We start from the raw sequence: 14443 nt of genomic DNA on the forward strand, positions 1-14443 counted from the left end.
CCAGCCTTGTTGTCCTGCTCTGGACACCTTCCAGCCCCTCCACAGCCTTCCTGGCACAGAGGCTGCAGAGCTGGCCCCAGAGCTGCAGCTGTGGGCTCAGCAGAGTGGAGCAGAGGGGCAGAATCCCCTCCCTGGCCCTGCTGGCCACACTTCTCTTGCTGCAGCCCAGGCTCTGCTTGGCTCTCTGGGCTGCAAGTGCTCCCTGCTGGCTCCTGGGGAGCTTCTCCTCCCCCAGCACCCCCAAGGCCTTTTCTCCAGGGCTGCTCTCCAGCAGTCTCTCCATGTCCTTCTTAACCTGAGGGATCCAGAACTGGACCCAGGCCTGAAGGTGTCATTGCTCTACAAGGGAGTGTGGGCTCCATGGGCACAAGGCAGCAATCCCTTCCCTCCTCCTGCTGTCACAGCCCAGGCAGTGGTTTGCTACAAGGGCAAACTCCTGCTCACCTTGGAACCCAGGCAGTTCCACCTCAACATGAGGGGAAATCCTCTTTCTTCTGAGGCTGCTGGAGCCCTGGAGCAGGCTGCCCAGAGAGGTTGTGGAGTCTCCTGCTCTGGAGGCTTTCAGGACCCACCTGGATGTGTTCCTGGGTGACCTGCCCTGGGTGATCCTGCTCTGGCAGGGGGTGGGGGGTTGAACTTGATGCCCAGAGGTCCCTTCCAACCCCTCCCCATCCTGTGATCCTGTGACACTCAGCCTGCCTTAAAGCCAAGCTTGGGGTTCAGGGCAAAAGGAAAGCCAAGCAAAGAGTAGCTGCAGGTTTCCAAGTGTGTGCTGCTTTGCTCCTTGAGGCTCAGGAAGTGCACTGGAAATCATTAAACAAAACCACCCTTACATATATATATATATATATAACACACATAAATCCCACATCCTCTCCCACCTCACTCCAAGGAACCTGATCCCTCTGCAGATAACAAGTGCTGGGAGTCTGACAGCTTGAGAGAGAGCTTAGGAAGCCCTTCCCAAGTGCAGCACCGTAGAATCCACAGCCTCCTCCCAGGGAGCTGCAGGCAGCCAGGAGGTCTCCCTCAGCCTCCTCTCCTCCCCCCTAACCCTCCCCAGCTCCTTCAGCCTCTCCTCAGCACATTGATCCTCCAGGCCCTTCCCAGCTTCCCTGCCCTGCTCTGCCCTGGCTCCAGCACCTCCCCAGCTCTCTGGCACTGAGCTGCCCCAAGCTGAAGGCAGCTCTCCAGGGGTGGCCTCCCCAGAGCTGAGCCCCAGGGCACAGTCCCCTCCCTGCTGCTGCTGGCCACAGCATTGCTGAGCCCAGCCAGGAGGCCTTTGGCTTCCTTGGCCCCCTGGGCACTGCTGGCTGCTCTGCAGCTGCTTGGCCAGCAGCACCCCCAGGGCCCTTCCTGCCAGCAGCTTTCAGCCACCCTGCCCCAAGCCTGGAGCCTTGCTGGGGGTTGTGGTGCCCCAAGGGCAGCCCTGGCACTGGGCCTGCTGGAAGCTGCTGCTGCTACCCTTGGCCATGGAGCCAAGGTGCAGCTAACACTGCTGGGAGCTGTTTGCCACAGCTCCAAAGCCTCTCTCTGCCCAGCAGGCTGCCAGGAAATCTTGGGTTGGCTTTCTCTGGTCAAGAGCTGCTTCTGTCCTCTGGAGAAGCTCCTGAGCACACAGACAGCTCCCAGGGTGCTAGGGGCTGGAAGGGAGCTCTGGAGATCACAGGATCAGAGCTCACAGGATGCTAGGGGTGGGAAGGGACCTCTGGAGCCCAAAGGATCACAGCTCCCAGGATGCTAGGGGCTGGAAGTGACCTCTGGAGAGCTTCCAGTGGCAGCCCCTGGCAGAGCAGGAGCAGAGGATCCAGCCCAGGGCACACAGAACACATCCAGCCAGGGCTGCAAAGGCTCCACAGAAGGAGACTCCACAACCTCTCTGGGCAGCCTGCTCCAGGGCTCCAAGCTAACATCTCTGTCTCTATCTTATAGTCTCCTGACCAAGTTCAGGGGGGATTTTCCCCTTTCCCTCTCTTCTGCTAGAGTACTTGGAATCATAGAATCACAGAATCAGCAAGGTTGGAAAAGACCTCAGAGCTCATCCAGTCCAAGCTGTCACCCAACCCCTCCTGACAACTTAACCATGGCTCCAAGTGCCACATCCAATCCCCTCTTGAACACCTCCAGGGATGGGGACTCCACCACCTCCCTGGGCAGCTCATCCCAGTGGCTGACAACTCTCTCTGGGAAGAACTTTCTCCTCACCTCCAGCCTCAACCTCCCCTGGCACAGCCTGAGACTGTGTCCTCTTGTTCTGGTGCTGGGGGCCTGGGAGAAGAGGCCAACCCCCAGCTGGCTACAACCTCCCTGCAGGGAGTTGGAGAGAGCAAGAAGGTCTCCCCTGAGCCTCCTCTTCTCCAGGCTAAGCAACCCCAGCTCCCTCAGCCTCTTCTCACAGGGCTGTGCCCCAGACCCCTCCCCAGCCTTCTGCCCCAGACCCCTCCCCAGCTTTGTTGCCCTGCTCTGGACACCTTCCTGGCACACAGGCTCCAGAGCTGGCCCCAGAGCTGCAGCTGTGGGCTCAGCAGAGTGGAGCAGAGGGGCAGAATCCCCTCCCTGGCCCTGCTGGCCACACTTCTCTTGCTGCAGCCCAGGCTCTGCTTGGCTCTCTGGGCTGCAAGTGCTCCCTGCTGGCTCCTGCTGAGCTTCTCCTCCCCCAGCACCCCCAAGGCCTTTCCTTCAGGGCTGCTCTCCAGCCAGTCCCTGCCCAGCCTGGATCAGTGCCTGGGATTGCCCTGCCCCAGCTGCAGGACCTTGCCCTGGGTCTGGTTGAACTTCATGAGCTTGTCCTGGGCCCAGCTCTGCAGCCTGCCCAGGTCCCTCTGGATGGATCCTTCCCTCAGCTCCCTGGTAGGGGAGTTGTAGCTTCCCAAGATGTGAGAGCTTTGCACAGCCAGGAAGCTCTACCAGGGCAGCAAGCTGCAGGTCCCTGCAGCCCACAGCTGAAGCTGAGGAGCCAGCAGTGCAGTGCTCTGCCAGGCTGGGCACTGGGGGCAGCCAGCAGCACACCACCGTGGGGAGCCACACTCCTGCCTGCCCCACACTCCCCACACCTTGCTGGGGCCTGTGCAATCCACACCTCCCTCACAAGCTGCCAGCTCCTGCTTTTCACAGCTGACTCCAACACAGCAGGGCAGGGGTGGGAAGGGACCCCTGGAGATCATCCATGTCCAACCCCCCCTGCCAAGGCAGGGGCACCCAGGGCAGGACACCCAGGAACACATCCAGCAGGGTGCTGAATGTCCCCAGAGCTGGAGACTCCACCAGCCCTGGGGGCAGCCTGCCCCAGGCCTCCCTCACCCTTACAGCACAGAAGTTCCTCCTCATCTTCAGAGGAGCTTCTGAGCTTCCACTTTGTGCCCTTCCCCCTTGGGCTGTCCCTGGGCACCACTGAGCAGAGCCTGGCCCCATCCTCTGGGCAGTCTGACCAGGGGTGAGGTGTACCCCCAGGGGCACAGTGGGGGGAGTTTGCTCTCTGTAGCAGCACTTCCTAGCAGCTTGAACTGGAAGGCAGAATCCCCTGTAAGAGGTGCAAGTAGTTACAGCCTGGAACTGCAAGGCTGCTGCTGAGGGCACTGCAACAGCTCTGCTGAGGAAAGGCTGAGAGAGATGGAGCTGTTTGGCCTGGAAAAGAGCAGCCTGAGGGGGATCTCCTAAATGCTGATCAATACTTCAAGGGTAGGGGTCAAGAGAATCACAGAGCTGTCAGGGCTGGAAGGGAGCTCCAGGCTCAGCCAGCCCCAACCCCCTGCCATGGGCAGGGACACCTCACACCACAGCAGCTTGCTCACAGCCACCTCCAGCCTGGCTGCAAACACCTCCAGCCAGGAGGCTTCCACCACCTCCCTGGGCAGCCTGGGCCAGGCTCTCACCACCCTCCTGCCCAACAACTTCTTCCTCACAGCCAAGCTCCAGCTCCCCACTTCTACTTCTGCTCCAGCCCCCCCACTCCTAGCCCTCCCTCACCCCCTCCAAAGTCCCTCCCCAGCTTGCTTGCAGCCCCCTGCAGGTCCTGCAAGGCCACCAGAAGGTCTCCTGGGAGCCTTCTCCTCTCCAGCCTGCACAAGCCCAACTCTCTCAGGCTGTGCTCACAGCAGAGCAGCTCCAGCCCTCTGCTCCTCCTCCTGGCCCTGCTCTGGACACCTTCCAGCCCCTCCAGAGCCTTCCTGGCACAGAGGCTCCAGAGCTGGCCCCAGAGCTGCAGCTGTGGGCTCAGCAGAGTGGAGCAGAGGGGCAGAATCCCCTCCCTGGCCCTGCTGGCCACACTTCTCTTGCTGCAGCCCAGGCTCTGCTTGGCTCTCTGGGCTGCAAGTGCTCCCTGCTGGCTCCTGTGGAGCCACACTCCTCTTGCTCCAGCTCTCCTGGAGGCCTCTTCACATCCTGGAGAGTCACCAGCACCTAGCTTCTGCTGCCAAATCCCCACAGGTCAGAATCAAGGACCTGTTGAAGGGGAATGGAGCACCTGTTAAATCAGGACAGAATGTCTTCCTCACAGCCAAGCTCCAGCTCTCCACTTCTACTTCTGCTCCAGCCCCCCCACTCCTAGCCCTCCCTCACCCCCTCCAAAGTCCCTCCCCAGCTTTCCTGGAGCCCCCTGCAGATCCTGGAAGGCCACCAGGAGCCTTCTCCTCTCCAGACTCCCTTGGCATCGCTCATATCAGAATCAAGGACCTGTTGGAGGGGAATGGAGCACCTCTGAACTCAGGTCAGGAAGACAAGATGCCATGATCAAGACATGCCAGACCAATTGTGGGGGACAAAGCCCAGAGGGCCAATGAAGAGCTGGGGCTGCAAGCTGTGTTCAAATCAGCAGGTCAAATGCATGGCCAGCAAGCTGCCCTCAAATCTGCTGCCTGGGAAAGGAGCCCTGGCTTTGTTTATACCCAGAAATAGGTCAAACTCCTTCCCTTTTGCCAAGCTCCTCCAAACATCTCATTTCACTGCAGCACATCAGGTTTTTCAGACAGACAGACAGACACACTCACACCCTCCCTCATGTCCAGCCTGTCCTGTAATTACAGCCTGCTCTCCCAGCTCTGCTGACAAGAAATCCAGCTAACCATTTGCTGCCAATTAGGAGTCCTTCCCATGGAGGTGAAAAGGGGCAGGTGGATGTTGTGATGCCTTGGGGTCACAGCTCACAGGGTGCTAAGGCTTGGAAGGGACCTCTGGAGATCACAGGATCAGAGCTCACAGGGTGCTAGGGGTGGGAAGGGACCCCTGGAGATCACAGGATCAGAGCTCACAGGGTGCTAGGGGCTGGAAGGGAGCTCTGGGGATCACAGGATCAGAGCTCACAGGTTGCTAGGGGCTGGAAGTGACCCCTGGAGAGCTTCCAGTGGCAGCCCCCTGGCAGAGCAGGAGCAGAGGATCCAGCCCAGGGCACACAGAACACATCCAGCCAGGGCTGCAAAGGCTCCACAGAAGGAGACTCCACAACCTCTCTGGGCAGCCTGCTCCAGGCCTCTGGCAGCCTCCCAGCCAAGAAGTTCCTCCTGAGGCTGAGCTGCAACCTCCTGGGCTGCACTTTCCATCCCTTGCCCCTTGGCCTGTGCCAGGGCCCAGTGAGCAGAGGCTGTCCCTGTGCCTCCCTTCCTGCCCCCCAGCCCTCAGCTCTTGAGAGACATTGCTCAGCTCCCTCTCAGCCTTCTCCTCTCCACACTCAGCACCCCCAGGGCTCTCAGCCTCTCCTCCCCAGGCAGTGCTGCAGTCCCTTCAGCAGCCTTGCAGCCTGCCTTGGCCTCTCTGCAGCAGCTCCCTGTCCCTCCTGAGCTGGGCAGCCCAGAGCTGGATGCAGTCCTCCAGGGGAGGTCTCAGCAGGGCAGAGCAGAGCAGAGGGGGAGCAGAACCTCCCTGGATCTGCCTGAAGCAGCCCTGGGTAGCCTCATATGCAAAGGGCACTTCTGCAGCAGCTCAGGAGGCAAGGACTGGGCTGCAGACAGGAGGCAGAGGAAGGTCCATGGAAACAGGAGGAAGAATTATTTCTCTGTGAGGATGCCAGAGCCCTGGAGCAGGCTGCCCAGGGGGGGTGTGGAGTCTCCCTCTCTGGAGATACTCAAGACCTGCCTGGCTGTGTTCCTGTGTGCCCTGCTCTAGGTGACCCTGCTCTGGCAGGGGGATTGGACTGGATGAGCTCTGGAGGTCCCTTCCAGCCCCTCACATCGTGGGATCCAGGCTCTGCTGCCCCACAGCAGCAAGTCAATTGCTAACCTCCCAGCTTCCTCAGCCTCCCCAGCTGCCAGCATCTTCCTTCCTTGCAGAGTGCAGAGGCCCCAAAGCCTGCAGAGGTTAATCCTTGCAGAGCTGCTTCCATCCTGCCAATCCCAAACCCTACAACAAATCTGCCCAGGGCTTGGCAGTCCTTGTGCCTTCCTCCCCCAGCAGCTGAGGGACTGCTGTGGCAGAGGAGAGCTGCAGCCACAAGCCCTGGATCTGGAGACAAGGAGATGGATCAGGCTTATCCCCGAAGTCCTGCTCCCAGAGCACAGCTGGAGAGGAAGCCAAATCCAGGAGGCCACAGAGGCAAGGATAGGCTCAAACCAGCTGAGCCAGGTGCAGGCAGCTGAGTGCTGCAAGCAATGGCAAGCCTGAAGAGGGCTGAGGCAGCACAGCTCTGCTGCCCCTGATTCAGCAAAGCTCTTCCCCCTAGCCTTGATTCACAGCACCTTCCACAGCTGAGCACATCCCAGGGCCAAAGCTGCCTGCCAGCAGCACATCCTTGCTTGGCAGAGAGGGAAAAGCTTTGGGTTGCAGCAGGTCTGACCCCCAGAGCACAGCTACAGCCAGGCCAGAGGGGCAGCAGGGCAGAGGGAGGAAGCTGAGCACAGCACTGACAGAACAAAAGGAGGGCAAGGGAGGATACAACCAAAAGGACATTCTGGCTTGAACAACAGGGGACAAAGTTGAGTGCAGCCTGCTGGGAAAGAAGGTGCTGTAGAGGTGAGCAGAATCAGGCCCTGCTGGGGAAAAGGGAGGAAGGCAGCCCCTCAGCCTTCAGGGCTTGAAGTGAAGGAGACAGGTTTGAAACCAGCAGCCAGCAGCCCCCAGGAGCCAGCCTGCCCTGCAGCCTGCACCCTGCCTGCTATGGCAGCTCCCAGGAGCCAGCCTGCACTGCAGCCTGCACCCTGCCTGCTGTGGCAGCTCCCAGGAGCCAGCCTGCCCTGCAGCCTGCACCCTGCCTGCTGTGGCAGCTCCCAGGAGCCAGCCTGCCCTGCAGCCTGCACCCTGCCTGCTGTGGCAGCTCCCAGGAGCCATTTCCATCATAGAGTCATAGAAGTGTCAGGGTTGGAAGGGAGCTCCAGGCTCAGCCAGCCCCAAGCCCCTGCCATGGGCAGGGACACCTCACACCACAGCAGCTTGCTCACAGCCACCTCCAGCCTGGCTGCAAACACCTCCAGCCAGGAGGCTTCCACCACCTCCCTGGGCAGCCTGGGCCAGGCTCTCACCACCCTCCTGCCCAACAACTTCTTCCTCACAGCCAAGCTCCAGCTCCCCACTTCTACTTCTGCTCCAGCCCCCCCACTCCTAGCCCTCCCTCACCCCCTCCAAAGTCCCTCCCCAGCTTGCTTGCAGCCCCCTGCAGGTCCTGCAAGGCCACCAGAAGGTCTCCTGGGAGCCTTCTCCTCTCCAGCCTGCACAAGCCCAACTCTCTCAGGCTGTGCTCAGAGCAGAGCAGCTCCAGCCCTCTGCTCCTCCTCCTGGCCCTGCTCTGGACACCTTCCAGCCCCTCCAGAGCCTTCCTGGCACAGAGGCTCCAGAGCTGGCCCCAGAGCTGCAGCTGTGGGCTCAGCAGAGTGGAGCAGAGGGGCAGAATCCCCTCCCTGGCCCTGCTGGCCACACTTCTCTTGCTGCAGCCCAGGCTCTGCTTGGCTCTCTGGGCTGCAAGTGCTCCCTGCTGGCTCCTGTGGAGCCACACTCCTCTTGCTCCACCTCTCCTGGAGGCCCCTTCACATCCTGGAGAGCCACCAGCACCTAGCTTCTGCTGCCAAATCCCCACAGGTCAGAATCAAGGACCTGTTGAAGGGGAATGGAGCACCTGTTAAATCAGGACAGAATGTCTTCCTCACAGCCAATCTCCAGCCCCCCACTCCTATCCCTCCCTGACACCCTCAAAAGTTCCTCCTCAGCTTTCCTGTAGTCCCCTTCAGATCCTGGAAGGCCACAAAGAGGTCTCTTGGGAGCCTTCTCCTCTCCAGACTCCCTTGGCATCACTCACCCCTCACTCCTGAATGCCTTCAAACGTTCCCTAGCCAGCCTGAGATTTCATCAACAGTTGAAAACAAAGAAGTTTTTTGCCAGCCCTTAGGTGGTTCTGGCCCTGGAGCTGCCAGGGAGCATCCTGTGCAGAGTGTTAAACATCCTGAGGTCTGTTCCAGTTGCATCAAGATAACATCTCAGTACAGAACACAGTGTACCCTTCAGAATCACTCCAGCTGTCAGATGCATGTTGTGCTGACACCCAATCCCTGGGTGAGACAGGGAGGTGTGTAGGACACTGAGCCAGCCAATGCCTGGGACTTTGGGCTGCTTAGAATTAGCCAGGTTGGAAAAGACCTTGGAGATCACCAAGTGTAACCTCTCCCCCAGCACCATCTCATCAACTCAACCATGGCACCAAGGGTTCTTCCTAAACACCTCCAGGGATGGGGACTCCACCACTTCCCTGGGCAGCTCATCCCAAAGGCCAATTCCTCTTGCTAGGAAGAATTTCTTCCTCACCTCCAGCCCAAACCTCCCCTGGCACAGCTTGAGACTGTGTCCTCTTGTTCTGCTGCTGGGGGCCTGGCAGAAGAGACCAACCCCCACCTGGCTACAACCTCCCTGCAGGGAGTTGGGGAGAGCAAGAAGGTCTCCCCTGAGCCTCCTCTTCTCCAGGCTCTGCTTGGCTCTCTGGGCTGCAAGTGCTCCCTGCTGGCTCCTGTGGAGCTTCTCCTCCCCCAGCACCCCCAAGGCCTTTCTTTCAGGGCTGCTCTCCAGGCAGTCCCTGCCCAGCCTCGAGCAGTGCCTGGGATTGCCCTGCCCCAGCTGCAGGACCTTGCCCTGGGTCTGGTTGAACTTCATGAGCTTGTCCTGAGCCCAGCTCTGCAGCCTGCCCAGGTCCCTCTGGATGGATCCTTCCCTCAGCTCCCTGCCCTGTCAGAGCTGAAGCTCTTCTCCCACTCATTGGCACAGCTGCAGCGAGGGGGGGTGGAGGAGATCACTGCTTTCCAAACCATCTCTGAACCTGCCACAGCACTCGGGAAGCCAGGACTGGATCCAATTCATCCCTACCTATCGCTGCTGCTGCTGCTGGTGTCGCTCTGGCTGTCTGTAGGTTCCATCCTGACACTTCCATTTGAGCCAGCTCACCTGGGAGAGACCAAACACACAGTCAGCACCTCCACCAGCAGCCTGCAGCTCGGCAGAGGCCACCCGAGCTTTGCTTCAAGGGACAAAGCCCAACCCAGGAGCATCCTTCCAGAGTCAGGATCTCAGGGAGTGATAGGACTGGGGGGAATGGAATGAAGCTGGAGGTGGGGAGATTGAGGCTGGAGGGGAGGAGGAAGTTCTTCCCCATGAGAGTGGTGAAGCCCTGGGATGGGTTGTGCAGGGAGGTGGTTGGGGCCCTGTCCCTGGAGGTGTTTAAGCCCAGGCTGGATGAGGCTGTGGGCAGCCTGATCTAGTGTGGGGTGTCCCTGCCCATGGCAGGGGGGGTTGGAACTGGCTGATCCTTGTGGTCCCTTCCAACCCTGAATGAAACTATGAGTCAGCAGAGGAGGGGGAGGGGGGCAAAGGGAAGAATCAAGCAGAGACACCAAACTCTTCAGCTTCATTTCAGAGCAGCGAGGGCCGGAACTGCTGTCCCAGCAGGCAAAGAGAGGACCTCTGAACATCCAGGTGCAGGTCTGTGTGTGCCTGCAGGCGTGCTGCACCCAAAGCCTCCAGCTGAGGGTGGCTCCCCAGACCCATCCTGCACGGCACACTGCAGAGGGACACGATGGGGATGAGCAGGGCCAGCGGTCAGGGGGGGCACCCCGACAGAGCAGGGCTGGAGAGCCTGCCCGGGGGGAGGGCACCGACAGAGCAGGGCTGGAGAGCCTGCCCGGGGGGAGGGCACAGACAGAGCGGGGCTGGAGAGCCTGCCCGGGGGGAGGGCACCGACAGAGCGGGGCTGGAGAGCCTGCCCGGGGGGAGGGCACAGACAGAGCAGGGCTGGAGAGCCTGCCCGGGGGGAGGGCACAGACAGAGCGGGGCTGGAGAGCCTGCCCGGGGGGAGGGCACCGACAGAGCAGGGCTGGAGAGCCTGCCCGGGCGGAGGGCACCGACAGAGCGGGGCTGGAGAGCCTGCCCGGGGGGCACCGACAGAGCAGGGCTGGAGAGCCTGCCCGGGGGGAGGGCACCGACAGAGCAGGGCTGGAGAGCCTGCCCGGGGGGAGGGCACCGACAGAGCAGGGCTGGAGAGCCTGCCCGGGGGGAGGGCACAGACAGAGCGGGGCTGGAGAGCCTGCCCGGGGGGGAGGGCACCGACAGAGCGGGGCTGGAGAGCCTGCCCGGGGGGAGGGCACAGACAGAGCGGGGCTGGAGAGCCTGCCCGGGGGGAGGGCACCGACAGAGCGGGGCTGGAGAGCCTGCCCGGGGGGAGGGCACAGACAGAGCAGGGCTGGAGAGCCTGCCCGGGGGGAGGGCACAGACAGAGCGGGGCTGGAGAGCCTGCCCGGGGGGAGGGCACCGACAGAGCAGGGCTGGAGAGCCTGCCCGGGCGGAGGGCACCGACAGAGCGGGGCTGGAGAGCCTGCCCGGGGGGCACCGACAGAGCGGGGCTGGAGAGCCTGCCCGGGGGGAGGCACAGACAGAGCAGGGCTGCAGAGCCTGCCCGGGGGGCACCGACAGAGCGGGGCTGGAGAGCCTGCCCGGGGGGAGGGCACAGACAGAGCAGGGCTGGAGAGCCTGCCCGGGGGGAGGGCACCGACAGAGCGGGGCTGGAGAGCCTGCCCGGGGGGAGGGCACCGACAGAGCGGGGCTGGAGAGCCTGCCCGGGGGGAGGGCACAGACAGAGCGGGGCTGGAGAGCCTGCCCGGGGGGAGGCACAGACAGAGCGGGGCTGGAGAGCCTGCCCGGGCGGAGGGCACAGACAGAGCAGGGCTGGAGAGCCTGCCCGGGGGGAGGGCACAGACAGAGCGGGGCTGGAGAGCCTGCCCGGGGGGAGGGCACCGACAGAGCAGGGCTGGAGAGCCTGCCCGGGGGGAGGGCACAGACAGAGCGGGGCTGGAGAGCCTGCCCGGGGGGAGGGCACCGACAGAGCAGGGCTGGAGAGCCTGCCCGGGCGGAGGGCACCGACAGAGCGGGGCTGGAGAGCCTGCCCGGGGGGGCACCGACAGAGCGGGGCTGGAGAGCCTGCCCGGGGGGAGGCACAGACAGAGCAGGGCTGCAGAGCCTGCCCGGGGGGCACCGACAGAGCGGGGCTGGAGAGCCTGCCCGGGGGGAGGGCACAGACAGAGCAGGGCTGGAGAGCCTGCCCGGGGGGGCACAGACAGAGCGGGGCTGGAGAGCCTGCCCGGGGGGAGGGCACAGACAGAGCAGGGCTGGAGAGCCTGCCCGGGGGGGCACAGACAGAGCGGGGCTGGAGAGCCTGCCCGGGGGGGCACAGACAGAGCGGGGCTGGAGAGCCTGCCCGGGGGGGCACAGACAGAGCGGGGCTGGAGAGCCTGCCCGGGGGGAGGCACAGACAGAGCGGGGCTGGAGAGCCTGCCCGGGGGGAGGGCACAGACAGAGCGGGGCTGGAGAGCCTGCCCGGGGGAAGGGCACAGACAGAGCGGGGCTGGAGAGCCTGCCCGGGGGGAGGCACAGACAGAGCGGGGCTGGAGAGCCTGCCCGGGGGGAGGGCACAGACAGAGCGGGGCTGGAGAGCCTGCCCGGGGGAAGGGCACAGACAGAGCGGGGCTGGAGAGCCTGCCCGGGGGGGAGGGCACAGACAGAGCGGGGCTGGAGAGCCTGCCCGGGGGGAGGGCACAGACAGAGCGGGGCTGGAGAGCCTGCCCGGGGGGGCACAGACAGAGCGGGGCTGGAGAGCCTGTCCGGGGGGAGGGCACAGACAGAGCGGGGCTGGAGAGCCTGCCCGGGGGGAGGGCACAGACAGAGCAGGGCTGGAGAGCCTGCCCGGGGGGAGGGCACAGACAGAGCGGGGCTGGAGAGCCTGCCCGGGGGGCACAGACAGAGCAGGGCTGGAGAGCCTGCCCGGGGGGAGGGCACCGACAGAGCAGGGCTGGAGAGCCTGCCCGGGGGGAGGGCACCGACAGAGCGGGGCTGGAGAGCCTGCCCGGGGGGCACAGACAGAGCAGGGCTGGAGAGCCTGCCCGGGGGGAGGGCACAGGCAGAGCGGGGCTGGAGAGCCTGCCCGGGGGGAGGGCACCGACAGAGCGGGGCTGGAGAGCCTGCCCGGGGGGGGGTTCCACACCCAGCGGGGCCGGGAGCGCAGGGGGATGTTCTCCTCTCCAGGCTCAGCAGCCCCAGGGCTGTCACCACTCTTCCCCAGACAGAGGTCTCAAGCCCCAGTTTATGCCCAAGCCTTACTCCTCCCCGTCCCCTGGCCGCCCCCAACTCGTCTCCTGTGGCCGGGGGGGGGGGCAGAAGTGGTGGCCCCGACCCTGTCTTCCTGCTGGGTGCCCTGTGCAAGGAGTTGTGATGGAAAGCAGGCTGCCTGCTGCCATGACTCGCCCTGGGCTGGCTGACCACGGATGCAAGTGCAGGATCACCTCAGCAGAGGCAAAACGAACCCTCCACAGGATGCAACAGGAGCAGAAGTGTTTGCATGGCAGCTTGGGACATTCACAGAACCATGGAAGTAGTTTGGGTTGGAAAAGGCCTCTGAGAGCAACCACTCCAACCTCCAACCCAAACCCACCACGGGCACAGCTTGCTGCAGCACCCCCAGCCATGGGGACTCCACCACCTCCCTGGGCAGCCTCTGCCAAGCCCTGACCACTCTGGCAGCAAGGAAATTCTTCCTCCTCTCCAACCTAAGCCTCCCCTGGCACAAGTTCAGGCCATTGCCTCTGCTTCTATCACCTGAGACTGGGGAGCAGAGCCCAACCCCCCCTGGATGCAGCCTCCTCTCAGGGAGCTGCAGAGAGCAAGGAGGTCTCCCTCAGCCTCCTCTGCTCCACACTCCCCACCCCCACCCCACTGCAGCCTCCTCTCAGGGAGTTGTTCCATCTGCTGCCTCTCCCCCTCCTGAAGGAGCAAAATGATTGATGCCTGGGGGACAGACTTGGAAGTTCTGTCACCCCACTGGGAAATCTGATCTCAAACAGGGGCACAAATGCTTTGAGGATTGAGTGAAGAGGGTGTCAGGGAGGGGATTCTGCCCCTCTGCTCCACTCTGCTGAGCCCACAGCTGCAGCTCTGGGGCCAGCTCTGGAGCCTCTGTGCCAGGAAGGCTGTGGAGGGGCTGGAAGGTGTCCAGAGCAGGGCCAGGAGGAGGAGCAGAGGGCTGGAGCTGCTCTGCTCTGAGCACAGCCTGAGAGAGTTGGGCTTGTGCAGGCTGGAGAGGAGAAGGCTCCCAGGAGACCTTCTGGTGGCCTTGCAGGAGCTGCAGGGGGCTGCAAGCAAGCTGGGGAGGGACTTTGGAGGGGGTGAGGGAGGGCTAGGAGTGGGGGGGGCTGGAGCAGAAGTAGAAGTGGGGAGCTGGAGCTTGGCTGTGAGGAAGAAGTTGTTGGGCAGGAGGGTGGTGAGAGCCTGGCCCAGGCTGCCCAGGGAGGTGGTGGAAGCCTCCTGGCTGGAGGTGTTTGCAGCCAGGCTGGAGGTGGCTGTGAGCAAGCTGCTGTGGTGTGAGGTGTCCCTGCCCATGGCAGGGGCTTGGGGCTGGCTGAGCCTGGAGCTCCCTTCCAGCCCTGACCATCCTGTGCCTCTGTGAAGCAAGTGAGCTCCAGCTCCTGGTTGTAACCCCAGGTAGAATATGCAGCAGATAACCACAGGAGGGCCAAGGCCATTCAGGTCGGGAATGCTGCCCAGCAGCCACCTCCAGCAGCAGCTAGGGAGGCTACAGACTGCAGCTGTGGAGCTCAGGGTACAGACCTGAAAGCAAACCAAGCCCTTCATCCATGTTCCTTCCTAACAGCCATGGAAACTGTGACCTCTGCTGGTACAGAAGCAGCCTTGAAAGGACAAAGTGCCTGCCTGGGAGTAAAACAGCCAAGGTGGGAGAAGCAGGAGGCACCAACTTATGTTTCACCACAGGATCATAGAATGGTTTGGGTCAGAAGAGGCCTCCAGGCTCCCCCAGTCCAACCTCCAACCCAGCCCCACCATGGCCACCAAAGCCTGTCCCCAGGAGCCATGGGCACAGCTTGCTGCAGCCCCTCCAGCCATGGGGACTCCACCACCTCCCTGGGCAGCCTCTGCCAAGCCCTGACCACTCTGGCAGCAGAGACATTTTAACTCTTCTGCAACCTAACCCTCCCCTGAG

The 14443-nt window shown here is 62.8% G+C and overlaps 1 protein-coding gene across 1 annotated transcript in view; it reads right to left on the reverse strand.

The window, feature by feature from the left end:
- Positions 1-14443, reverse strand: part of AFF1 (ALF transcription elongation factor 1) — a 101017-nt gene that overhangs the window by 81663 nt on the left and 4911 nt on the right. The window contains 1 exon segment of the mRNA XM_068168024.1: positions 9271-9348. Within this exon segment, the coding sequence (XP_068024125.1) occupies positions 9271-9320 (50 nt within the window). The 5' untranslated portion in view covers positions 9321-9348.

The sequence above is a fragment of the Melanerpes formicivorus genome, unplaced genomic scaffold, assembly GCF_026170545.1.
Source record: "Melanerpes formicivorus ecotype bairdi unplaced genomic scaffold, bMelFor1.0.p_v2 SCAF_129, whole genome shotgun sequence".
Taxonomy (NCBI): Eukaryota; Metazoa; Chordata; class Aves; order Piciformes; family Picidae; genus Melanerpes; species Melanerpes formicivorus.